This window comes from Labeo rohita, chromosome 5, assembly GCF_022985175.1.
Source record: "Labeo rohita strain BAU-BD-2019 chromosome 5, IGBB_LRoh.1.0, whole genome shotgun sequence".
Classification (NCBI taxonomy): Eukaryota; Metazoa; Chordata; class Actinopteri; order Cypriniformes; family Cyprinidae; genus Labeo; species Labeo rohita.
In genome coordinates this window covers 20,854,424-20,880,872 of record NC_066873.1, presented here as the reverse complement: position 1 = coordinate 20,880,872, position 26,449 = coordinate 20,854,424, and the positions used below count along the sequence as shown (strand labels likewise).

The window sequence follows — 26,449 nt, the reverse complement described above, 5'->3', positions numbered from 1 at the left end:
TGCAGGGATAGCACTAGAGAAAGAAGAACATAGAGCATTTAAGTAAAAATTATGAAAATAATAATAATAATAAATTAAAAACAATAAAGTAACTAGCATTATATCTGAAGGTTTAATGTTTATCTGACGCGTGCAATAAGTTCTGTATATACATCTACAAGAGCACTGAATTATAATTTATAACAAAGAGCAGGTCGTAAATTGGTGTTTTACTTATTTAAGGAAGAGGTGGCCTGGGTGAGAGTGGTCCATGATGATGTTACCTGTCCGTTTCTTCATTCTGGAGATGTAAAAGTCCTGACGGTTGGACAGGTGCACGCCAATTATCCTCGTTATTCTGTGACAGTTTACAACTATTCATTGTGAGCTGTTTAATTACATTTTGAATTTAATTTTATACCTTGTTTGTCCAATATTTTAAGATTCAGTAAAAAAATCATATCTTTCTCATGTCCCCATAGACATTTTTTTCATGTTTTAGACTAATGCATCCCAAACAGTAGATGGCGCTGTATCGCTAGTCACTTGTTTAGACTTCGTGGAGGGAAAGTTCGAATCAGATGAGGAAGGTACTGACAGAGGAGCTCTGGTACTGATTCAGAAATCAGGATGGATCGCGACTTTATGAAGTAGATATGAAATATTAGGTTCCATTTGACTGCCTCTGTTTCCAGACTTTGTCATGTCTGCCGTTCCATGTTTAGTTGATAGATGGAGTGAGGAGAATAACGACATAATTTTGACCTGGAAGGTACTGTTGCGAAATTAATATTTTATCGTTTACAGTAATGTTAGACTTTACGTAGACGTGCTCATGTATTGAATTACCGTTTCAGCAAAATGAACGAGGCCTTGAACCAAACCAAAATGTTCGGAAGCGATGCTGGTTGGAAAGCCTTAAACTGCTGCAGAAAATTCAAGGTATTTATTTTCATGTTTCACTTTAATGGCTTGGAGTAAGGTGATATTAGAAGCTCATATTCATATTCTGTTTACACAGGAATACCAGCAGCTACTGAACGACTCACACTTGAAATGACAGTTTCATATAATACCTTTTTATTCTCGTTGAGTTTCTCCAACGCAAGTGAAATAGAGGAAAGTCTCACCAGTAGTTTATTAAGAGGTAAATAACGTCGTATCTTTTTATTAAATATCACTATTATTAATATATACCGTGTTTTATATGTGTTTTATGTTTCTGCTGCCTTTCTGTTTTTCTGTAGCTTTAGAGGCTGCAGGATCTCAGGTTTCCTCTTCTGATCCGGTTCAGTTGTGGGAGGCTGTTCTACAGACTTTTGGCACCTCAGTCTATGTGCCATATGTCCACAAGCTTCTGCTGATCCAGTGGATACTGTGGCTCATGCAGTGGCAGTTAGAGAGAGTTCTTACTCTTCTGACGCAAACTAATCACAAGGTATTTTATTTCTAATAAAATAATTTTAAGAACTATCAGGTCTCCCTTGGAAGTTTGCTGAAGCCCCCTAGTGGTCCCGGCCCTCTGGTTGAGAACCAGTTTTATACCTCAGTTACAAGCATACTAGTATCTATCACATACTTTTCACATTTTGATACTTATGTTTATGTTAAATCTTATAATTTCTAAAAGCATATATATGCATATAAATAATGTAGGCTTTTTCAACAGATTTTTACTGGCCCCAGCTCAGTAACTAGCAAATTCTTAAACTCTTTATTGACAGAACAGTACAGAACAGTCCTATTATGCTCTTTTTCAAAGTCTTCTTGATTTAGTTTTGGAGGTGTATTAGAACATGCTCTCATGCTTGGTGGTTTGAAAAACACATTATTTTTCACACAGTTTACATTATTACAATACCTTTCTCCCCAGCCTGGCACAAACAGCTTGATTAGTTCCGGGTTTAATGAAGGCCAGCCTTCCGAAAAAAGGAAATGTGTTATGACTGGTTAGCTGTCCCAGTGTGTTGCGATTGGCGAACAGCTTAGATGGTGTTTCAGTACTGCCACACCCCTTGTCAAAACAGTTAGCGCAAGCTAGATTAATAGTGAATCTTACGTTCCCCGGGAGCCGTGTGAGGCACTTTTTTAAACTTTATAGACTTTATTAAACTCCGACTGCATTCGTCTGAAAGAAGGAAGTCATATACACCTAGGATGCATGGAGGGTGAGTAAATAATACGCTACAGTAGTGTTGAGTCCCATCCTCTGCCTGCGAGATCGCCGATATATGATATTATCGTGCTAATTTATTTTATTATTTTACATACTTAGTTTCATTCCCGAAACCAGCTTCAGCATAAGGCTAAAAGCAGCCTAACATTATCAAAAAACATCATCACTGATTAGCCTAGCCTATTCTAGTGCTAGTTTATGCATTTTAAAAAACTAAGTAAGTTATAAGTAAAGCTGTCTACACTGTATGATGAATAAATGTCTTACCACACACTGCACACATCTGCGAAGCGTTGCGGCTCCGACGTGGCAACCGGAGTAGATTGCGGCTTCGGCACGTGTTTCGACCCCCTGTACTGCACACGTCTACGGCGCGTTAGAGCTCTAAAGCGGCCACTCTGCCGCGCTGCAGCTCCTTGAAGCTGCTCTCCACGCTGTATTGCTAAATTTTGGCTAATCCCCCACCTTGTCCCTACACACCGAATTTCCCTAGGCAGGATTTATTTTAATGATATTCTAATGGACCACGTTATGACATCATTGCATTCGGAAAACAGACGTTGTAGTCCAAAGGAGTTCTTGGAAAGAGATTTTTTAAAAAGGAGTGGAGTGGACTTTGAGATTTGTAATTTTGTAGATCTTTTTTTATTCCCAAAGATACACACCACAGACTAAAATTCAAGAAGTGAAAAAGCATAATAGCACCCCTTTAATGTTTTTAAGAATGTATATTTGACTGCTGTCATTCTCATTTCCTCTCAGAAGGAGCATTCAGCACCTGTGAATCTGCAGACAGAAACCCGAAACCTTGGTTTGAGCATGGAAGAAGACTCCTTGCTAATGGTTGCCATGACAGCAAAGGACCTCAAGGATCTTTTGCACATCTGCACTGTAATAATTCAAGGTACAAAATGTCTTAACTAAGATATAGACGGTGTGATCAAACTTTTATGTAAATATTTACATAAACATTTTAATGTTATGTAGGTCCATATATTAATGTGACAAGTAATACATCTCACATAAGAGTTGCTAAATTATAAAATAATTAAAGTAAAATACAGATCTTGTTTCTTTGCAATTTAAACATAATAAATTGTATAACTTTCATTAATCCTAAAATGTGTTTGCTGGTTTAAGGGGTGGAACAGATGAAGATGGAAAAATATTCAGAGGCCCTTGAAGCTTTTCAGGAGGCTAAAGGCCTCTCAAGTCCCAGAAGTCTTTTGGCCCTGATCCACACCCTTACAGGCCAGAGTTTTGCTAAGCTGGTAAGAAGCTCTGTTCTCCAGTCCCCCGTCCAATGAACCCTGAACTAAATACACCTAAATAGACAAAATTTTGAATCAGCAGTTCCTGAAACGATTCCTGTTTATATTTGATTAATTGAATGAAGTGTGTTTGTTGCATTAGATTATCTGCTTCATGTGTGGTAGGTCAGAATTTGAGCAAACAGTTTCTATCTTGATTCCAGTCACTCTCAGTGACTCTGTTCCTTGTGTTTCTGCAGGGTAAGCCCCATTGTGCGCTCCACTTTTATAGGAAGGCTATGGAGGTGGATTGCACTTGCCATAGTGCACTTTATCAAAGTGCTTTGGTGTTCAGACAGCTTGGCAATCCAAAGGCAGAAATGGAGGCCTTGCATCTTCTTTACTCAGTAAGTACAGTAGTTGTACACAATTTATTGATTATTTTCAATAACGATTTTTCACTTTTTTCGCAGTGTACCTTGTGCATTACAGCATGTTTAAAGTGCATTTGCATACATTAATAAAATTTCACCCAGTTGTTTTCTGAAAATTTCCTCACCCTAAGGTCAGATGAGTTCCTTAATCGGAGCAGATTTGGAGGAATTTAGCATTACATGATCATTTACACGTTTGCAGTGAAAACAGTGCCGTCAAAATGAGTTCAAACAATGAGTTCACAGTAATATACACAGATCCAGTCCATCAATTAACATCCTGCGAAGTGAAAGGTGTCATGTTTGTAATAAACAAATTCATCATTAAGACATTTTCAACTTTAAACTGTTGCTTCCAGCTAAAATACGAGTACTTAATCCATAATATTGCATTCTCCAGTAAAAAAAAAGTCTCATCTGAATTAGTATAGAAATATGTATAAATCATGTACTGTTTATAAGAAAAAAAAAACAGTCCAAAGCAGTTCTAAACAAATATGTCAGTGGATTGATGGACTTTGACTTGAGGAAGTGTTACTGTGGATTATGGGCTGGTATTTTGGCCCAAAGCAACAGTTTAAAGTTAAAACGCCTTAATGATGTGTCTCTGTTTCTTATAAACACACAGTTTTTCACTTCACAAGACATTCATTTATCGATTGGAGTTGTGTAAATTTCTGGATTAATGTGATGACTCTAATTCTGACTTGGCGAGCAAGTGATGTAATGCTGCATTTCTCAAAATCTGTACAGATGAAGAAACAAACTTATCTTGGATGGCCTGAGGAAGAATACATTTTTATTTTTGTGAACTATTGCTTAACTACTTGTGATATCAGTGATACATTATTAAAGGGCACCTAATATATCTCTTTTTACCAGATGTAATATTGGTCTTTGGTGTTCCCAGAATGTGTCTGTGAAGTTTCAGCTCAAAATACTCCACAGATCATTTATTGTAACATCTGGAAAATGTCATTTTTGGGGCGTTTTGGTGTGTATCACTTTGAATGCAAATGAGCTGCATATTTCCACCCCGTCTTCAGAAGAGGGTGTAGCATATACATCTCTGCTTTGCATACCTACAGCAATAAACAGTCGGTAGAATCAACATGATTGAAAGCGTGAGAACCGGTGTTCAGCCATACCAAAGACTATAGAATACCCAAGACTTGTCACTCGTATAGTTTTAAATGGGGGAAAATGCAATGCTCAATATGGCTGCAAAGCCCTGCCTTCTTAATGAGCGAGCCAATCGTTAATTAGTAAAGTCAGCGCGTCACTGCAACTGCCGTTAGAAGTCCCGGTTGCTATAGAAACAGTCAACGTTCTGAGACGTGTGCTCAGTACTGCACATGTGCACTGGCTGATCTAGCCTGAAAAATAAGTTTTTTTTAACGCTATTGGAGCATAAGGAACAGTATTTATGAGGCAGTTCTTGTCAGATTTCCTTGGTGATTTCAAATATGAAACTGAAATGATTTGCACAGACATAACGTGTTTAGGTAGATTTAAGGTGCATTACCTTAAAAAATAAAAGTAATCCACTGTGTCCTTAGTGGCTCAGATTTTGGGAGAAAATAAAGACACTTATGTTCAGTCTTACATCCAAACATAGAACACCGGGATTGCTTACGAGACATCGGTGATGATCACAAAGAAAATGGAGGACAGTGTACAACGGAAGACAACTCACTGAGGGCAAAAACTATGGCAAAGACTATGACAGGACTGTCAGTCAGTGGGTGTGGGCAGGGCCTAAACATTGTGATGTCACACTGCTTTGAGAATCAAAACCGCATGTCTAATGAGACTGGTTTGGTCTAAAGGGGATTAAATATATGGAGTGGATGGATTTTTATCATTGTAGAATGGTTTGTTTTCACACATACATTTATGTCCAAACACCATGTAAAAGTGGATTTTGCATAATAGGTGCCCTTTAATTGTTGTCCTTACTTCACACAACACACAACAACTCATTACACTAAAAACAATAAAGAAATCATTTGTAAGTTCCAGAGGTCCATACCTCATGCCTGTCTTCTGGTGTCAACAAAGTAGATGTAAACAAGACATTCTTTCAAAATTTTCCAATGAATGTATTTCCTGCATGTTACGTAGTGTCATTTTAAAATGTGTTTGTTACATAATACTTTTCTCATGTTTTGTTTACAGGCAGTCCAGCTGCAGTCTGATAAAAGTTCATCTAGTGCTTTACTGGTATCTCCAGCTATCCTGCTTGGTGTTGAACAGATGACCTTCATTAGCAGTGTCCCTTCCCCCACTTTGATTCTGCACTCTTTGGCTCACACATGTGTGTTCAATGGCAGGCAAGTGATTCCACAACAAGGACAAATGTTTGACTCATAGCAAATTTCAATACAGAATCATACTAAACATCTAAGCAAAATATATGTATTTTGTGTCAATCAGTATTTCAGATGGTGTTGAGTACTATCTTGATCTGTTGGCGTCACTGCAGTCAGATGGCAAAGATCTTGTAAGGATCAACTGCAATGTTTCATGCATCTAATGCAGAAATAGTGCTTATAAAGCAATATAACTGATTGACAATGACCTGTCTGTGTTCCAGGTACTCACAGGGGATGGAACGTCTTTTCCCAGAATCCCAGTGGTCTACCTTGAAGCAGGATTTGCTTTATTAAAAGCTAAACGTTATAGTGATGCTCTTGTGGTCTGTGAAGAGGTCATCACCAGCACTTTGGACTTCATCCCCGAGAGACTGCTGCTTGATGCTGACGAAAAACAAAATGTAGCTGATTCTGATGTTGTACTTGAAAATGTGGACTTTGTGTTATGGGCTGGTTCTGCCCATCTGCTTCAAGCACAAGCCCACTGGAAACTGAAGGACACCAAAGAGGCTATTACAAATTTCACAAGGTGCAATGTCAATACCTGTTTCATTTAGTACCTGGGTGTGATGGCAAGTTGTGTGAAATGTGTCAAATAGTTTATGTTCTTGTTCTTTCCTTTCAGAGCGATTAATCATCTGGTGAAAGTGTTTATTAAACAAAAAGGTAAGATATCTCACTTTCCAGTCCTTTCCACTGCTCTAACAAGATGTGTGTTCACACTAATCATATCCGTTTTTGTTTGTGAAGTATCGCCTGATACTAAAATCCTTGGAAAAGCAGACTTAGGGATATTTTTGTAGCTATACACAAATATTTTTATCTCAGGGTCTTCATGGGGTATCTATTAATAACAGATCTACTTTCAAGAGCTGTTTTCCTCTTTAGCTTACAGAGGCCTTGTTTGATGTGTGCACTTGCTTCACATACCATTACTTACATGGTTTCCTCACACTTTTAGACTGGAAACAAAAACATCTTGGACACACTGAAGCGATGCTTGAAAGAATAGTGACTTTGGAAGCAGCAAAAGGACAAGCACTAGCTGGTAGAGGGCTCTGCTTTCTGGAAAGAGGTCAATTGAAGGAAGCCCTGAGGGATCTTCATCTCAGTCTCCAGATGACACCAGGTGATATGCTGTCGTTATAGTGAATTTGTGTTGTGATTAGTCTGATACACTGCACTGTCCATCTCACATTTACGTGTGGAATTTAATTTCACTAGGTTGTAAGAACATTAAGATGTGGCTGACTGAGGTCTTGTGGAGGCTGGATCGTAGAGAGGAAGCATCAGCACACTGGAAGGAAGCCTATAGTACTTCAGATGCACCTAAGTCAGTGTAAGCTGTTAGACAAGTCAATATTGTTCACTTGTGTGATAATATAGAGTAATATACTCTCATAATTCACACATCATTGGAATCTAAAAGATTGCAACTGATGATAAATGCTCAGTAATCTTTTGACTTGCATTTCAGAAACCTACCACTGTATTTGCAGCAATGGCCAGACGACGCAGGTTTTGACTTCAGTGACTTGAAGATGAAGATGGAGGAATATGTTAAAGCCAAAACGACATGAGAGATGTCAGAAAGGATACTCTCTGTTAAATTCTGCTAAATTGCACTCTCTTAAATTGCGTCCAAACCAGAACTACAAACAGAAAAGACAGCTGGTGTTGTCTAATTTCCCTTTCAGATGTAACCATGTAGCATTCCACTGGTCAAAATGAATGCTCTGTGGGCTCAAGAGAATGCATCCAGACTGGTATCAAATTCTTTGTATATCTTATGCTTGCCAATTTTTCTGATTATTTTCTGATTATCTTGTTTTTGTAATGAACGAGAAACCATTTAATCTATGATCTTGACAGATGTTTATAATGAAAAGGATTTGAAACGAATAAGCTCGGAAAAAAATTAAAACTTATATAACTTGGTTCTTATTTCAACCCACAGAGCCACATATAAATACACTGTATTATGACACTAATAATATATGCATTTACCACATTGTTCTGCCTCACACCTCATTTAAATGATTACACAACACGTTCTCGAATACGTACATTTGCTGTTTTGTGTCCTTTTGAGATTACCTAACTTGTTGGGAAATGTGGCCTATTTGGCAATAGACTTGTTGGTGGCGTTTTGACACTTCGACTCAGCCGAGTAACAATTTAATCAGACCGTCCCGAGCCAATCCAAAGGAGACAATTCACAACGCAGCAGAAAATAAACCAATCAGAATCAAGAGTAACAGCCACCGCTTTACGACGTTCGCTTCGCGATTGGCCAATCAGTCAGCGCAAGAACTCGCAACGCGTGCTCTGATTGGCTCGTCATTCAATGGGCGAGGAAACTTTTCCCCGCAGAGTTAATGTTAGCAAGCTAATCCAGTGCAGAGGTAAAAAGCTAGTGTGAAGGTTGGAATCGGTCACTCTAGAGCAACTCATTTTCATCAACTATTTATATATTTTTTCGGGAGAAGCAATATGGCTTCGGGTGGAGAGTAAGTACAATTTTAGTGTTGTGTTATTTAGCGCGATCGTAGTTGTTTTGTATTTTGTTGAGTACCAGTTAGCCATGACGCTAAAAGACGAACGCATCATAAACGGTGATCAATGAAAAGAGCGAGTTTACACGCTAAAGGTTTCCCATCGGAGCGCATATGTAAATTAATATAAATTCGTCCAATACAGATACTAACGTTCTCATCACTCATTAAAACTTTTGCGGGAGTTTAAATGCGGCTATGAGCTGTGTTTAGCATGTAAGCTAACCGGACTGAGTCATCTCCGCATATGATGGAGGCTTTCGGCCCACCGGCATCACCGGCGATTGCTCGGATAAACACGCACAACACTCTTAAACAACCCACATACCGCTTCAGAAATATAAACGCCTTGAATTCTCTATAATAGTAAACTGTGAATAACAGGCAACAAAGCGAGCTAAAGCGTCAAACCTGCTTTGTGTGAAAGCATATAGCAGCAGGTGATGATTTTAAATCCCGTGATTTGGATATTTCCGCCGTCAAACCGAAAAACAAAACGACTGACACGATATGAAGTTAAAAAGATGTTAGCTATACCAGACTCTAGATTTTTTACAAATACAAAAATGCTTGTATTTCAGCGGTTTCAGCTTCACATGTCACAGCAGCATTTGCTGTGTCATTGGCCACTGGAGATGGCTAACTGCTGCTAGCTCTGAGAAGGATATAACTCATACATCCATCTACCTGAACAATATATGCCTAGATTGCGTATACAAGGAAAACTAACACTTGTGTGAGGGAGTTAATTGTACAGTTCAGTAGTGTGTAAACACCTAACGTATGTTGTCTGTTAGCTTTGAGAATGTTGTTAGCTTATTTACACATGCGATGTGGCCGCATCCCATTGACGTGTGTCTAATAATCGTTTTAGTTTAGATTCTTTTGTCTACTGTCTCTTCAGAAAAACCCTATAAACGGTGTACAGTTTAAATTGTTGTATTATGCGGGATCAACTACACTGAGGCCTTGCTCACGACGGCATCCTGGCCTAAATCTAGTGGATCATTACGGCTTTTAGTCCAGTGTTTTGTGGAAAGCTCTAGAGTAACTTGAGCTTGACAAACGAGCATGTGAGGAGAAATGCACTTATCAATCGACTCCATCGTGTAATCCTCTCCGAGCAGACAGGATAATGTGTAATGTTTTTTTTTTTTTTTTTTTCTACTTTTCTTACCACTTGATATGAAACGTAACATATCTTTCACTTTCGTCTTAAGTGATACTGAAAGAAATAAAATAGCAACTATCTGTCTCTGGTAACCACCTGAAAACTGTCCAACATTATTATAGGGACGATTCACCTGACAATGAGAGTTGTCTTTAAACGCATTTATTTTGTTCCAAAACTCTGTAAATTTGTTCTGTGGGACACACAAGTTAATGTTTGTTCAGTAACAGTCATAGTTGCAGTACATGTTTATTGTATTATTTTTTTAATGTATTTTTTTAAACAATAAAAGTGGATGTTGCCTGAGGCTTCTTCTAAGCATCCTTTGTGTTTCAAAGGCCTTAGGAACCTATTCAAAATATTTATTTAAAAAAATTATAATTTGAATGCTGAAAACAAGAAGTTATCGAGTAAACTGAGATTAGATTTTCCCCTCAGTATAACTATTGCGTGTATTGTAAAAACATGCAGAATATTCTAAAATCATAAAATGAAGCACGGATATTTTAGTATCAGCACTCCCAGTTTTTTTTTTTTTTTTTTTTAAATAAAGCAGGAGCACCAGAGAAGTTATATCATAATTATAATGATAATGAGTGGTCCTTTGAGTAAGAAACATTGAGAGCCACTGCTTTAAAATCTTGTTTGTTTTTACACAGATCCAAAAATGATGATCTTTCCACTGCCATTCTGAAGCAGAAGAACAGGCCAAATAGGTTGATTGTTGATGAATCCATCAATGAAGACAACAGTGTTGTGTCTCTCTCTCAGGTATGTTCTTTGGTTAAATTGTAACTTTATAAAATTAAATCCTTTGTCCTTTTTTTTTTTTGAGGTCTTCACATTCCCATCACATTTTTTTTTTTTTTTTTTTTTTTTTTTTTTTTTTTTCAGGCAAAGATGGATGAGCTCCAGCTCTTTAGGGGAGACACAGTGCTGTTGAAGGGCAAGAAGAGGAGGGAGACAGTTTGCATCGTCCTGTCTGATGACACCTGCTCTGATGAAAAAGTTCGCATGAACAGGGTGGTCCGCAACAACCTCAGAGTGCGCCTTGGTGATGTCATCAGGTAAGATATTGTTTTCTGTTCTTTCGAAAGATCCAGGGAATGTCGTTTCAGCAGTTTGTTAATCTGATTAATGGGGCTGTAAATACTAGTGATTTTAAAATGTATCTCTGAATATAAATAATGAATGGATCATTTATGGTTTTCAGTATTCAGCCATGTCCAGATGTGAAGTACGGAAAGCGCATTCATGTTCTGCCCATTGATGACACAGTGGAGGGCATCACTGGCAACCTGTTTGAGGTCTATCTTAAGCCTTACTTCTTGGAGGCTTACCGACCAATCCGTAAAGGTAAATATATCTCTAAAAATGATTTTAAAAATAATAAGGTAATAGGTTCAGCAAGGATGCATTAAATTGATCAGGTGACAGACTTTCATGTTGTTACAAAAAGTTTTCGGTAACACTTTACAATAAGATTTATTAGTTAAGATGAATGCTTCTACAGTGTTTATTAATCTTAATGTTAATTTCAGCATTTACTAATGCATTATTAGTCACAAGTTGTTTAACATGAACGCATTGTGAACTAACATGAAGTAACAATGAACAACTGTATTAACTAACATTAACCAAGATTAAAAATAGTGTAATAAATGTATTGTTCATGGTAGTTAAAACATTAACTAATGGTAGCAAATGACACCTTATTGTAAAGTGTTAACAAGTTTTCAGTTTCTGTTTTATTAGTGCCTGCTGAAAATTCAGCTTTATCATAGGAATAAACAACATTTTACTATATGGATTAAATAGAATTTTTTGTAGTATTTCAAAAATATTACTGTTTACTTTCTCTTTTTTTTTTTTTTTTCCCAAATACAGCCTTGGTGAGCATAAAAGACTTCTTTCAAAAACATAAAGACAACATTTGAACAGTCTACATAAGCTGATTTCATATGCACTACTGTCTTTTTTACTAGTGTATTTTGGCGCATCTGTGGATTCAAGTTTACTTGGTGTGTCATGATACTTGACATGAAGTCACCTGATTGATTTGATTTTTAAATGTCAAGCATGTGAACTTTGGTCCGCTGTGTTTAAAGACCTAGTAAAAGTTTGTGGTTTGTCCAAGACAGCATGAACTGCAGTCGATGTATCAAGCAAATAAAGTGGTGTTGTTGTTTTTGTTTTTGTTTTTTAATGAAATTTCGTTTGTCTTTATTTCCGTAGGTGACATTTTCCTGGTCAGGGGAGGCATGCGTGCTGTGGAGTTCAAAGTTGTGGAGACTGACCCCAGCCCGTACTGTATTGTGGCCCCAGACACAGTGATCCACTGTGAGGGGGAACCCATCAAGAGAGAGGTGAGTAGACTGTCAAATGTTTAATATTATGCCATGGTTTAAAATAGACTATGGGGAAAGGGTAGATGAAGTGTGCATGATTGTATCCGCGTGCCTGTTTGCAGGATGAGGAAGAGTCTCTGAATGAGGTAGGATATGATGACATTGGAGGGGTTAGGAAACAGCTCGCCCAAATCAAAGAAATGGTAGAGCTGCCTCTGAGACACCCTGCTCTCTTCAAGGCTATTGGAGTGAAGGTAATTATCCACACTTTGAGACTTCCACATATTAAAGTATTATGAGTTTGCAGTCTGAGGTTCAAATAATTTCTTGTTTGTTCAGCCTCCCCGTGGCATTCTGCTGTATGGACCCCCTGGAACTGGAAAGACTCTTATCGCTCGTGCTGTGGCAAATGAAACTGGAGCATTCTTCTTCCTCATCAATGGTGCGGATGACTGCACAAATTATAAATATGCCTCGATTAGTTCTCTTTAATAGCTACTGGCTTTTTTTGATCACTAAGCACATTTTGAAATGTTGATGTAATGATCTTGACATAAATTTTTAATGTTTCCAGGCCCTGAGATCATGAGTAAACTGGCAGGTGAATCTGAGAGCAATTTGCGCAAGGCTTTTGAGGAAGCAGAGAAGAACGCACCAGCCATCATCTTTATTGATGAACTTGATGCCATTGCACCAAAAAGAGAGAAGGTAAGATTTCTGAGTGGTGTTCAGAGGTAGAAATCTTTCAATCATTGCATATGCTATCGCAAATAATCATCACTTTGACTGATTCTTTATGCTCAATTTGTATCCATCAGTAAAGTATTTAATTTGTAGCCTTTTTTTGTGACATTAATATTAAAATAACTTTTGTGGCATAAGCTGTTTTAGCCAAAACATTGTTACAAATTCTTGACTTCCCCCTGATCCCACAGTATGAAAGACAACAATAAAACACTTAGAAGTAGTGTTGTGCTGATAGACAGTAGTATTGTGTATCAGTGACAGGCAGAGGTGTTACATGTGGCTTATGTGTTTGATATCAAGACTATTTATTATTATTATTATTATTATTATTATTATTATTATTATTATTATTATTATTATTATTATTATTATTATTAGGCTAGTATTATCTAACTAATATTAGGGCTAATTTGATCATCCATTATATTTCTTTTTCCATGTTTTTACAGCATCGCACGTTATAACCAGTCACACGATTCCGTTGAGTTTATGAATACAATTCGGGGCTAAAAAGGTCGGATTTTGCATACAAGCACTGCCATTTCTGTTGCATATGAGAATCATTAAACAACAAACGAAACAAGCATAACGGAACTGCGCTATGTTTGAGCTGCACAGCATAGACCGTTTATTAGCTTGGACCACAACGCAAACAAACTTGTCTGAGCTCAAAATGGCTTTACTCAGGAACCAAAGTTGATTTTTGCGATACTGTTACTGCGCAGGGCTACGAGATCCGGTGAGAATCATTTAAATTCTGCTCAACACAGCCCTTTCTTAAATTTGTGACTAAATCTCATCATCTGAAGTTGGTCAGTTTCATATAATACTATAAAAGAGTAATGGTACATTTAATAGGAGTGGAATGTATGATATGTAGTAGAGTATGTAGTAGAATATATAGTTTTAGGTTTTGTTATTAAAAGTACATTTTGTATGTTTCCAAACTCAAGCTTAGTGCTTTACTGTCAGATCTGTAAAAACATAAAATAAACAAGAAATTAACATGTTATTAGTAACTGCTTTTTAATGCAAAACAATAGTCATTTTGATTACTAATGATTAAATGATCTAGACTTTTAATAATCCCACACACCACCCCTAGCGCTACCAAATCTGCTCCTGGTGCCAGAACTGTACAACTTAGATGCGCTGATGCCACTGCTCACAAATGTTAGTCTGAAACCATGCAATGGCCGATCAGAGGCTTTCAAATTAGTCCTTAGAGTTTTTGAGCAGTGTGTGCATGCCGACTGAATTCTCAGCATAAACTACAAGTGCAGATGTACATGCGACGCATGATGAATCTTTCATACTTAGTGTAGATATTATAGTGTAGATGATTATAACGGGTATGTTTTTAAATTGCGTGAACTCGTGCTAGACTGAAGTCAGTGATGTTCTTTTGATAAGGTAAATGTTCTTTGCTCGTTTTCTGTAGCTGCTGTTTGAATAATCGAGGAAATGTAAGTTTCTAATTATAATGCTTACAATGTTTTAATTAAATTGTTAAATACAAGTTCAGTCATATTGAAAATATTTTATGACATTCATATGCAACTTGACTAAAATGTGTAGTTAATAGATTACATTAACATTAGACTGCTTTTAGTCTTGCCAAAGTTGGTTCACTCTCTGGCTATAAAAGCAAGTAAATAATTAAATAAATTAGCTTGATAATATTGCTTATAGGAGATCTCACAGGCTGGCAATATGACTATGAAGCATTTTGTCCAATACTACTGATAAGAGCACAGTGTCTGTTAACTAAAACTATTTAAGTCACTTGTTAATTAAAATAAGGCTGAAATAAAATGTAAATATTCGATGAAAACCTTTAGTAAAATGTTTGAAATATTGCCTTGGCTACTAACTAAAGAAATTATGAAAAGGGATGTGTGTAGATGATTTTAAAAAAGCACACAGAATTACAGAAGCTAAATTTAAGATGAAAATATAGCAATAAAAGCTAATTCAGAAAATAATGCTTGCTCTTGTGATCACTTCACCTGATTAAATATTGAATATTATATTCTGCTTTAACTAGAATCCAGTAGACATTATTAGCAGCATGTACTATGACAATGTTTTTATCCAAAATTTGCCAGAATGTTTTCTATTTTAAAAACATTCATATAATTCAAAATGCTTGTTTAATTTTAAACAATTAATAATGAATAAATCCGCTCCATTGCATTTCACTTCTTTAAAGCAGCATTTTGTATGCAAGTATGAATGTCTAATTAGGGGTTATTTTACTAAATGGTTCTGATCTGTTTTCTCAGACTCATGGTGAGGTGGAGAGGCGCATTGTGTCTCAGCTGCTCACTCTGATGGACGGACTGAAGCAGAGGGCTCATGTCATCGTCATGGCAGCCACTAACAGACCCAACAGCATTGACCCGGCTCTCAGGCGATTTGGTGAGATCATTTTGCTCAAGTGTTTTTTGCATAGACATTACTAGTTGATGTTTAGACCTCTTGGTACAAGCCGTCCCCCTTAGAAGGGAACATCTCGTGCTGATGTTCTGACTCTTAATTTCAGGACGCTTTGACAGAGAGGTGGACATCGGCATTCCAGACGCAACTGGAAGACTTGAGATACTTCAGATCCACACCAAGAACATGAAGCTTGCAGATGATGTTGATCTGGAGCAGGTGTGTTTCAGAGAACATTCGGTGCTCAGTGGTGATTCATGTTTAGTTAAACTGGGTCTCCTTAATCGGGCACCGGCGGAAGCATCATGTCCGTTTAATGCTGCCCCCTCAGAATTTTGAGCCAAGTGGATTATACATTTTAAATGCATCCCTCAGAAATAATGCATTTTCATGTCTCAATTTTCTTCCACCATTTGCCTATAGGTGGCAAATGAGACCCACGGCCATGTGGGTGCTGATCTGGCCGCCCTTTGCTCAGAGGCTGCCCTGCAAGCCATCAGAAAGAAAATGGACCTTATTGATCTGGAGGATGAGACCATCGATGCAGAGGTTATGAACTCCCTGGCTGTAACAATGGATGACTTCAGGGTAAGGATCTTTATCTCTACTCTTACAACCATCTGAACAATTGAATGTGAGGGAATTACATTTTGAAGCTTTGATTTGTCGCCCTCTTCTACCTAAAAGTGGGCTCTTAGCCAGAGCAACCCATCTGCCCTGAGAGAGACGGTTGTGGAGGTGCCCAACATCACCTGGGAGGATATTGGTGGCCTTGATGATGTCAAGAGAGAGCTGCAGGAGCTGGTGCAGGTACTGAGCGCACAAGCCTTGTTCAAAATGTTCACATGGCTCAACTTTGACACATCTTCACCAAATTTTTCTGTCCTTCTAGTACCCAGTGGAACATCCAGACAAATTCCTTAAGTTTGGCATGACCCCATCCAAGGGTGTGCTGTTCTATGGACCACCAGGTTGTGGTAAAACCCTGCTGGCCAAGGCCATTGCCAATGAGTGCCAGGCCAATTTCATCTCAATCAAGGGCCCAGAACTGCTCACCATGTGGTTTGGAGAGTCTGAGGCTAACGTCCGTGAGATCTTTGACAAGGTAGGTCATTTTGAATTTTAGTCAGGCAAATTATGCTTTTCAAAGGCTATGGGCAACTATAATGACATGTAAACTAAGGATGCATTTTAAAATTGTCCTGCTGTCTCTGTTCTCCTCCAGGCTCGTCAAGCTGCTCCCTGTGTGCTGTTCTTCGATGAATTGGACTCCATTGCTAAGGCTCGTGGTGGAAACGTTGGTGACGGTGGCGGCGCTGCTGACAGAGTCATTAACCAGATTCTCACAGAAATGGACGGTATGTCCAGCAAGAAGAACGTCTTCATCATTGGGGCCACCAACAGACCAGACATCATTGACCCTGCCATCCTCAGGCCTGGGCGACTGGACCAGCTTATCTACATCCCACTGCCTGATGAGAAGTCTCGCATTGCCATTCTCAAAGCTAACCTCAGGAAGTCTCCAATCTCAAAGGTGAGTGGATGTCTTTTGTTCTTTTTAAATAGGGTTTTTGTCTTCTTGTAGGATATTAATGTATTCCTTTTTGCGTAGGACGTGGACCTGGACTTCTTGGCCAAGATGACCAATGGCTTTTCAGGTGCTGACTTGACTGAGATCTGTCAGAGAGCCTGTAAACTGGCTATCCGTGAGTCCATTGAGAATGAGATCAGACGGGAACGTGAGAGGCAGACCAACCCTTCTGCAATGGTGAGATTTCTGTGTTTGTTTGTTAATCCTATTCAAGTCCAATCCTAAATACTATGGTGTGATGCATTTAGAACTAGTATGGTAGTTTGGGTTTTCTAACATGTTGGTTGGTTGATTTTTCTTGTATATTCAGGAGGTGGAGGAGGATGACCCAGTGCCTGAGATTAGAAAGGACCATTTCGAGGAAGCCATGCGCTTTGCCCGCCGTTCCGTCAGCGATAACGACATCCGCAAATACGAGATGTTCGCACAGACCCTGCAACAAAGCAGAGGCTTTGGCAGTTTCAGGTGGGATCTTAAATCATGTTTAAGAAGTAGCTTTTGTTATGAAGGAAGATTTATTTGCTTAAATATGTTAATAAGATTGTTAGGATATCATTTGGTTTCCATGCATTCGGATTGAATTCAAGCTGCTAAATGCCCTGTTTGTTTATTCTTTTTAAATAAAAGATTCCCATCCAGTAACCAAGGAGGAAGTGGACCAAGTCAGGGCTCTTCTGGTGGCGGCGGAGGCAACATCTTCAATGAGGACAACGATGATGATCTTTATGGATAAATGTGACCACGTGGCTGACCCTCACAGGCCACTCTTCATACAGGCCGCCATGTACAAAAGACAAAAAATAAAAAATTCCACATTTTTAGGACTGTGCTTTTTGTTTATTATTTTCCGCTTCTCCTTTCATGTCCATTCCCCCTGTTTTTTATTCGCCTCGTTCTCCTTCTGTCCACCCCTCCTCTGTTGATAGAGAAAAGCATGTAGCTGCTTGTGTTTTGCTCTGGTTTGTGAAAGGATGATTTCTGAGAACTTTGATCTTAACATTCTGTGGGTGGGGGTGAATTTCAGTGAAAAACCATACACGATAGTGATTTCATTAACTTTTCACAAGCTATATGAGCAGCTTTAGTGGTGGGGTTTAATGCTAGGCTGTTGGAAGGATTAAAAAAAACAAAAAAGGAAAAAAATAATTGCTAATGACTTCATTTTTTTATGAATGTAGCATATAATGTATTACAAGTTTGAAAAATGTTAAATAAAATTCACGAAATGGACCTGATGTTGTGGTGTTTAATTTGTAGAGGTATGGGATCTGTGAACCTGTACAGATAACCGTAGCATAAAATGGTCTCCCAAATGCCAAATTGTGAAGAAATGAATGTGAAAGTTGATAGCATTTATTAGTTTCAGTTTTTTTCTTTCAAAGAAATGTCCCTCTTTTAGGTACATGTGAACTTTAGAAAATGCAGCTCATTTATGCTTGTTAAAAATTGCCCAGTGATTTTCAATAGCAAATAACTTGAGCTTTATATAATTGCTCCATCCAGATTAATCTGTTTGATACTGTTATGCGTTCGTGTTTTATGATAAAAATCAGAAGGAATACAAATATGTAAATGTAGTTGTTGTTTTTTTTATTTAAATGGGTAACTTTGATATTGAAGACATGCCAGCTTCAGCTCTGAGAGGTTTACACATTCTTCTGTTGCATTTTATCAATATGGATCATTGAAAGGAAAATTGGGGTGCTTCGCATCTCTCCAGACCTTTTGTCCATCAATCTGTGGAGTGACAAAAACATTTCAGCCACAACAGACATTTCAAAACGTTTTTGTTTTTTTGTTTATTGTGCACAAGTATTAATACTCACCATTATAGTTGGAATGATAAGCCTCTCATTCCTATTGAAAGATTCAATCACCCTCATGTCTTCATCAGTTAATTTAAAATCAAACACCTGTATGCAAAGGTGCGCAATGATTATATTTACATCAACTATGTTCAAAAAAATCATGCAACACCAGGTCTGATGTCAAATATCATTGGTTTTCACGTCTCTTAACCGATCACAAAGCACACACTCAAATCACACATAAGCTTTAGAGGGAAAAATATTCACAATGTTTACCTAAATCTCTTTGGAAAAACAATTTCTGGGTCTAACCCATGAACATGCAGCCTTCCGTCTTCATTACAACTCTTGTCCTCCAGGTGTCTCTATATGTCCTGTCCTCTGTTAACACTCTGAATAATCACTAGTGATGACTGACCTTGCTTAAACACCTCCAGGCACCATTATTTCAATCATGATTTGGTTGCATTGAGGCTCAGTGGTTAAATAACCTGCCAAGGCATTTAAGTTAAGATAGGAGAGCTCAGGTGCATGTGCTGAAATGAGTCATGGGGGATGAAGAATGTTTTAAAGCTGGAATTATGGAATTTCCCTCAGAATCATGTAAAAACAGGTTTCCTGGACGACAGTTAGTGCAGCCCCACACCATTGGTTGAGTCAGAGCTGAGTGATTGGCTGGTCTGCATGCTCAAAAAAAATGTTTGCTGGCAGAGTCACGGGGCCCCATTCATGAAACGAGCAGAATGACGTCTTTTTTATCTTTCTTTTTTTGTGGCTGTAAAACGCAGCGCTGGTCACTGTCACTTTTTATGCAGCCGTCCAATCAATGGAGGAGGGGCGGGAAAAATACTACACTGACCAACCATCCTACTTGTACAAAACCAAACAACAGTGGATAAGTTAAAATTTCTGGTTACTGCACTTTTAAATTGAGTAGGCTCTTCAAAATGAGATACTAGTAATACTGCTGTGGATATTCAAAATCATAGCAACCAAAACCTCTCACCTGGAAAAATGCAGTGCCTCCAAAGAGTTCTCAAACGCCACCAGCTGGCCGTTTTAAGAAGAGTGCCTGGCATTTTTTCAGTTGGCCAAAAATGCTTTGGTGGACACACGGTAAGTAAATATAGGCATATGACTTATTAGTATTTCTGGCAATTATGCAAACCAGTGTTTTCACAATGCGTCATCAGTTGCCCGTATTGGCAGCACTGAATGTAAACAATGCCACCAGGGTTGCCAGGTTTTCGCAACAAACCCCGCCCAATTGCTATCCAAAACTAGCCCAATGGTGTTTTGAGGGCCCCCCACTGAATGCCACTGAACCGAAGTTAACTGAACGGAACTAGCAAATTTTGCTGATAATTGCTGCTAAAAATTGTCAATTACTGTCATGTTTTGGCCTGTACTAATCGGTCGGACTGGGGAAAACATTTGGAATACTACATACTGCCAAAGTTATAACAAATCAAGGAGAAGAGTGCAAAAGACTGTCTGAGGAACAAAAGACATCTGTGGTTGGCCAAACTGAACCAGGATTTCCAGGGCAAGAATCTTGACAACATTCGTGTTGCTCTTATCATTTCCAGTCAGGTAGGTGAAATATTAGGCTAATATCTTAATTAATACTGCTTGTATGTGTCTTTACCACTTCTTAACTTTAGCTTGTCAAACTATTGCTCCCTTTCCTGCTTACTAAGTCCTTCTCTATATGATAATTAGCAGAACAACATATTCAGCAGTACATGAACCGTGCAATCAATGCTGTTGTTTACATCCGAGTATCTCCAATATGGCCGCACATCCAGGTAATTGACCTAACCGTGACATAAATGCAAATCCTCTGTATACTGTATATATATCCTCTATATATATAACCTTTGTGAATCTGGAGGAGAGTTTTTAGGAACGTCTGTTTTATGCAGAAATTACTCATACATTTACCATAAATGTGTCATAAATGAAGTGTCATAAATGAAGTTTTAAGACTTTTTCCAACCTACCTCAATGTTCTGTTTGATCCTGGATGCAGTGACGCTTTTGGGGATGCAAACGACACCTCTTTGTACATGCCATCTATAAGTAAAAAACAAATCCAGAAGTGTGTAATGGACAAAGTGTACTCAAAATCACACTAATAATACTAACATAAAACTTGAAAAGTGTGTGAAAGGAGGAATCCCTCTTTAGCAAATAATGTTTGCCTATTCTCAGATGTGCTGACCCTCCTCACCTGATGATGACTTGAGCAGGAGTCTTGTTATAGCGCTTGGCCAAACCGACCACCCTTGGGTCATCCAGCAGATGGGCTTCTTCAGATGTAACCCATGGGCGATCAGGAGAACCCAGAGGACTGTAGGCTGTTACTGACAGCCCTCGACTCCAACAGTAACATACCAGCTGAGTCTGAACCAGGTATGGATGGCACTCCACCTGAAAATATAGTGTAATGAAACTTTTAAAAAGAATTAATATATTTATATTTATTAATTCATTCATTCATTCAAATACGAATAACCAAAATAACAGAATAGTTAAAATGGTAAAAAAAAAGAGCTTATGTCTAGGTGATTATTAAAAGACCACATACACTACCAGTCAAGAACTGTAAGATTTTTACTGTTTTTTTAAAGAACTCCCTTCTGCTCACCAAGCCTGCATTTATTTGATCCAAAGTACAGCAGAAACAATACAATTTTAAAATATTTTTACTATTTAAAATAACTGTTTTCTATTTGAATATATTTTAAAATGTAATTTATTCCTATGATTTCAAAGCTGAATTTTCAACATCATTACTCCAGTCACATGATCCTTCAGAAATCATTCTAATATTCTGATTTGCTGCTCAAAAAACATTTTTAATTATTATTATGTTGTTATTTATTAGTATTATTATGAATAGAAGTGTTTCAGGTTTCTTTGAGGAATAGAAACTTCAGAAGAACAGCATTTATCTAAATTAGAAATCTTTGTAAATTTGTAACATTATAAATGTCTTTATCATCACTTTTGATCATTTTAAAGCATCCTTTGCTATAAGTAAATGTATTGATTTCTATAATCCTAAAAAAAAAAAGTTTTAAACTGTTTCTTGAACAGCAAATCAGCATATTAGACTGATTTCTGAAGGATCATGTGACACTGAAGACTGGAGTAATGATGCAGAAAATTTCAGCTTTGCTATCACAACAATAAATTACATTTTAAAATGTATTCAAATAAAAAGCAGTTATTTTAAATAGTACAAATATTTCACAATATTACTTTTGGATCAAATAAATGCAGGCTTGGTGAGCAAAATAAACTTCTTTAAAAAACTTTAAAAACCTTTTGACTGGAAGTGTAAGTAAAGTAGTTGTGCAGTAATACCTTTAATTAGTTGTTAGTTACCATTAGTTGTCAATGGCAAATTAACACAAGGACAATCCAGTCTTATGATCTTTGCAGTTATCACTCTTGCATACCTGGTTAACCACTGGCTTGTGTTTAGCAATGCTGAGAATGTCATCAATCTGTCTGGCATTGAAATTTGACAAGCCAATGGCTTTTACCAGGCCTTGGTCGACCAGCTTCTCCATGGCTGCCCATGTGTCTCTATAGTGAGTGTCATCATACCGAATAGTGCCATCAGGTCGCCTGGGCATCAGCTCATCTCCTCTCCTGGAAGTATTGAAAACACATTAGTTATAATATTTTGCAGTACACTTTTGCGGTTTCAAACCATTAATTCAGGTAAAATTGTACCCATATTTGGTCTCATAAGACCATCTGTACAGCCTCATTACACTGAGACTCTTGCACCACAGCAGTGTATTTTAACCTGTCGAAACTAATCTGTTAAAATACACTACTGTTCAAACGTTTGGGGTCAGTAAGATTTATCAAAAGTGGCAGCAGGGACAATTATAATGTTGCCAAAGATTTGTATTTCAAATAAATGCTGTTGTTTTAAAGTAATCAAGAATCATGAAAAAAGTATTATGGTTTTCACAAAAAATATTCAGCAGCACAGCTGTTTTAAACATTGATAATAATAGGAAATGTTTCTTAAGCAGCAAATCAGCATATTAAAATGATTTCTGAAGGATCACATGACACTGAAGACTAGAGTAATGGCTGTTAAAATTTCACCTTTGCCATCTCAACAATAAATTACATTTTAAAATATATTTAAATAGAAAACTGTTCTTTTAAATTGTAATGTTTCACATTACTATTTTTACTGTATTTTTATTTTTTATTATGGAGCCTGGATGAGCATACGAGACTTCTTTCAGAAATATTTGAAGGGATGTTTGTGAAATTAAATCATAATAAATAAACTGCTCTTCAATCCAAGAGCTAGATATGGAAACACAAATACTTACTCAAAGGCCATTGGCCAGTGCATGAGATACAGGTCCAGATAACTGAGCCTCAGATCTGACAAAGACTTTTTGCAGGCCTCCTCCACATCATCTGGATGGTGTTTGGTGTTCCACAACTTGGAGGTCACAAAAATGTCCTCTCGTCTCAGAGGCTATATGGTAGTTGTAAACAGTACAAATTTATTGATGATTTGATAGTAAAAAGTGTTGAGGCATTTCATGTATCGTTTCATCTGCAGGTACCTGTCCTGCTGCAAGTCGTTCACTCAGGGCCTCTCCAACCTCTCGCTCATTGCTGTAAGCTGCTGCGCAGTCAATGTGCCTGTAGCCACAGTCTAAAGCTGCCAGTACAGCCTGCTTCACCTACAGTAAGACACAATCAAGTTAATACACACAGAAAAAAATAAGACACATTGCATACTGAGCAATACAACTTTGGTCCGTATTAAACTTGTTATCAGCTTATGTTTGGTTTGTCTGACCTGTCCTGGGGCACTTTTCCATGTTCCTAAGCCCACCGCTGGCATCTGCTGACCCGTGGAGAGAGTGATTGCTGCTGTCATGGTTTACTTAGAGCACGTTTTCCTATTTAAAAAAAAAATAAATAAATAAATAAAAAAATAAATTCAGGGTCATTTAATTTACTGTTTTATAAAATTTATAATTTGTGTCTAAAAAGCTCTTTGTGGTTTAAACATTACTCGAACTTAAAAATTTCACATCAGTCAATGTAAAAATAGCATTACAAAACCATGTATGATCATACAACAGTGCAGTGATTTTTAGTCTTCCTACGCTTTTCCAGAGGTTTCATAACACTGGAGATTTTTCACTCTGATGCCAGACTGATTATTTCAGGTTTAATTTGTTACAAATAGAACCACTAAATATTAAACACCATAAGATGAAATAAGAGAGACAATGCTTTTCTGAAATTTCCAAATCCCCAGAATGAATGATTTAGTTCGTATCTTACCTCTGATAATGCTCCAGAATGCAGAATCAGACTGACACAGTTACTGAGCTTTTATATACTAAGGTCAAAGTCTTTGTTTACTCATTTCCTGAAAAGCTGAACAATAACCAAAAGCCATCCACACAGCTTACAGCTATCTGAGAAACGTCATATGACAAGACCATTCAAACATATTTTGACACTCCTTTTTCACTGAATCATGCTAAACAGCATTGATGTCATCACTTGTCAGTGTGGCTTTGTGGGGAATGGAGATAATGAAAAAGGCTCGGGTCAGGAAATGGCATTTGTTTATTCTAGATGTTTTCACAATGGAGCCGTATATCAAAACAGTTTAGAGTCAGTCACATTCTCACATGCTCAGGTTTAGCGCTCTCAGCTGTTACGGCCCGCCTGCTGGACAAATATAGAGCCAGCGAATCATTACTGTCCGGCTCACGACTGCTCCGAGTGTTGTGACCTGGCAGCGTGCTCGACTCAAGGTCCACTCCGCTGCCCTTATGTGGTCAGACTAAATGACTTAGTCATCTCACAGAGGGGGAAAATCCCCGCAAAGCCCTGAAAAACATTCTTGATTGTGGAGTCATTGGCAGTCTAATAGCACCAATGCCTCATTTTAAAGTGAGGATACTTTCAGAACACTTGTGATATATTATGTGAGTAGAGTTTGTTCATCGATGCACCTCTATGTGGCAATGCAAGGTGAATTTTAACTATAGAGAAAAAAATGATGAACTATTATTGTTACTGATTTGTGTCACTGATACACAAATCTGCAGTAGTTTGGCAGAAATCAGATCATTTTTATAGACATCTATTCCATACCAATGTTGTACTGTATTTAAACGTGAAACTACTGATTCTGCATACTATAGAAGCCCATTTCTGCCACTGAATAAAAATAAAAAAGGTTATGACTTTTTTTCTCAGAATTGTGAGATAGAAACTTGTAATTCTGGGAAATGAAGTCAGAATTGCATAATATAAACTCACAATTCTGACTTTTTTCTAGCTAATGCGAATGTATCTTACAGTTCTGACTTTATAACTCCGTAGTTGAAAAAGTTAGCATATGCTGGTCAGGCAGGTTTTGAAGCATGCATGCTAGTTTTAAGCTGGTTTATGCTGGTCCTTAGCTTAGTCATGTATTGCTCCCTAACCTGGTCCTGAGCAGGAGGGACCAGCATAAACCAGCTAAGGACCAGCTTAAACCAGCTCAAACCACCATCCATGCTTCAAAACCTACCTAACCAGCATATGCTGTTTTTTTCAACGGGGAGCAATTGCGAATCTCGCAATTCTGACTTTATAACTTGCAATTTCAATTAAGAATAAAAAAGTCAGAATTTGCGAGTTTGTCTTAATTCTGAATTTAGAACTATCTTTATAGCTATCTCACAATTCTGAGAAAAAGTCAGATTTGCAAGTTTGCATCACACAGTTCTGACTTTATAACTCGCAATTGCGAGTTTATATCACAGTTCTGATAAAGTCAGAATTCCGAGTTTATATCTCACAATTCTGACTTCATGTTTCGCTATTGCAAGTTTATCATGCAATTCTGACTAATTTCTCAGAATTGTGTGTTTGTTTCACAATGCTGACTTCATAACTATCTTTATAGCTATCTCACATTGCTGAGAAAAAAGTCAGAATTGCGAGTTTGTGTCACAATTCTGAGAAAAGTGTCACAATTGTAAGGTCCAAATTCGCAATTGCGAGGAAAAAAAGTTTAAAATTTTGAGATATTCTATTTTTATTCAGTGGTGGAAATGGGCTTCCATAGTATAGAGTGTTTAGGCTACATTTAAAAGATGTGCACTCAGAACTCAGTTTTTGCTTAATTTACTTTTTTTTAACTTTATGAATATGTATTCTGGTATGAAACAGTGAGGCCATAAATCTCATGGGTGACATCAGGCTAGAGTATTAATGAGGCAGCAACACTTCTGGGAGCACAAACAAAAATAAATGCATTATTCAGTTGAGGAGATGCCTAATGGATGTTCCAAAAAGTTGAAAAGGGGTAAAATATTTCTTCAGGGGGCATCACAGTCCCAGATTTCTATTTCTAAATATTCACTAATCTGAATATTGGAGGCCATGTTTCCCCTTCAATGTCTTTGGTTATAGTAATAGACCTGCTCTTCATCTCAACCTTAGAAAACTGAGTGTTTTCAACAATGGCAAACAATTCAGATTACACTTGTAAAGATGAAAAAGAGAACTC

The 26,449-nt window shown here is 37.6% G+C and overlaps 3 protein-coding genes across 4 annotated transcripts; 2 read left to right on the top strand and 1 right to left on the bottom strand.

Annotated features, from left to right (window-relative positions):
• Positions 1-555: 555 nt before the first annotated feature.
• fancg (FA complementation group G) lies at positions 556-8,228 on the top strand. Of its 2 annotated transcripts, none has more exons than XM_051109045.1 (14): positions 556-751; positions 837-921; positions 1,001-1,126; positions 1,227-1,417; positions 2,918-3,059; positions 3,296-3,426; positions 3,666-3,812; positions 6,018-6,172; positions 6,276-6,342; positions 6,436-6,743; positions 6,840-6,880; positions 7,176-7,343; positions 7,439-7,547; positions 7,692-8,228. In XM_051109045.1, the coding sequence occupies exons 1-14, from the start codon at positions 683-685 to the stop codon at positions 7,792-7,794; spliced, it is 1,842 nt and encodes a 613-aa protein (XP_050965002.1). In that variant the 5' UTR covers positions 556-682; the 3' UTR covers positions 7,795-8,228. The 2 variants fall into 2 exon arrangements, with proteins under 2 accessions (XP_050965002.1, XP_050965001.1); XM_051109044.1 differs by having other exon boundaries at positions 7,439-7,553.
• Positions 8,229-8,562: 334 nt separating this feature from the next.
• Positions 8,563-18,295, top strand: vcp (valosin containing protein). Its single transcript, XM_051109043.1, has 17 exons — positions 8,563-8,724; positions 10,600-10,711; positions 10,835-11,007; positions 11,154-11,296; positions 12,176-12,306; positions 12,411-12,542; positions 12,628-12,730; positions 12,863-12,996; positions 15,321-15,456; positions 15,581-15,693; positions 15,898-16,062; positions 16,162-16,284; positions 16,367-16,579; positions 16,700-17,008; positions 17,087-17,242; positions 17,376-17,530; positions 17,693-18,295. The coding sequence occupies exons 1-17, from the start codon at positions 8,708-8,710 to the stop codon at positions 17,796-17,798; spliced, it is 2,421 nt and encodes an 806-aa protein (XP_050965000.1). The 5' UTR covers positions 8,563-8,707; the 3' UTR covers positions 17,799-18,295.
• A 339-nt stretch (positions 18,296-18,634) lies between these two features.
• On the bottom strand, positions 18,635-24,296 carry akr1a1a (aldo-keto reductase family 1, member A1a (aldehyde reductase)). The gene is made up of 9 exons (XM_051109048.1): positions 24,220-24,296; positions 23,726-23,828; positions 23,487-23,606; positions 23,244-23,395; positions 22,341-22,536; positions 21,107-21,306; positions 20,877-20,949; positions 18,892-18,978; positions 18,635-18,802 (listed from the first exon to the last, which is right to left on the bottom strand). Exons 2-9 carry the CDS (start codon positions 23,804-23,806, stop codon positions 18,737-18,739), a joined length of 975 nt encoding a protein of 324 aa, XP_050965005.1. The 5' UTR covers positions 23,807-23,828; positions 24,220-24,296; the 3' UTR covers positions 18,635-18,736.
• Positions 24,297-26,449: the final 2,153 nt, after the last annotated feature.

Coding starts and splice junctions, on each gene's coding strand:
- fancg (XM_051109044.1), top strand. CDS start 683: ATGTCTGCCGTTCCATGTTTAGTTGATAGATGGAGTGAGGAGAATAAC. Junction 3,427..3,665: donor GCCAGAGTTTTGCTAAGCTG/GTAAGAAGCTCT, acceptor GTGTTTCTGCAG/GGTAAGCCCCATTGTGCGCT. Junction 6,744..6,839: donor GCTATTACAAATTTCACAAG/GTGCAATGTCAA, acceptor CTTTCCTTTCAG/AGCGATTAATCATCTGGTGA.
- vcp (XM_051109043.1), top strand. Junction 10,712..10,834: donor GTGTTGTGTCTCTCTCTCAG/GTATGTTCTTTG, acceptor TTTTTTTTTCAG/GCAAAGATGGATGAGCTCCA. Junction 16,285..16,366: donor AGCTGCAGGAGCTGGTGCAG/GTACTGAGCGCA, acceptor CTGTCCTTCTAG/TACCCAGTGGAACATCCAGA.
- akr1a1a (XM_051109048.1), bottom strand. CDS start 23,806: ATGACAGCAGCAATCACTCTCTCCACGGGTCAGCAGATGCCAGCGGTG. Junction 23,396..23,486: donor AACGACTTGCAGCAGGACAG/GTACCTGCAGAT, acceptor ACTACCATATAG/CCTCTGAGACGAGAGGACAT. Junction 18,979..20,876: donor GGATCAAACAGAACATTGAG/GTAGGTTGGAAA, acceptor CTTTGCATACAG/GTGTTTGATTTTAAATTAAC.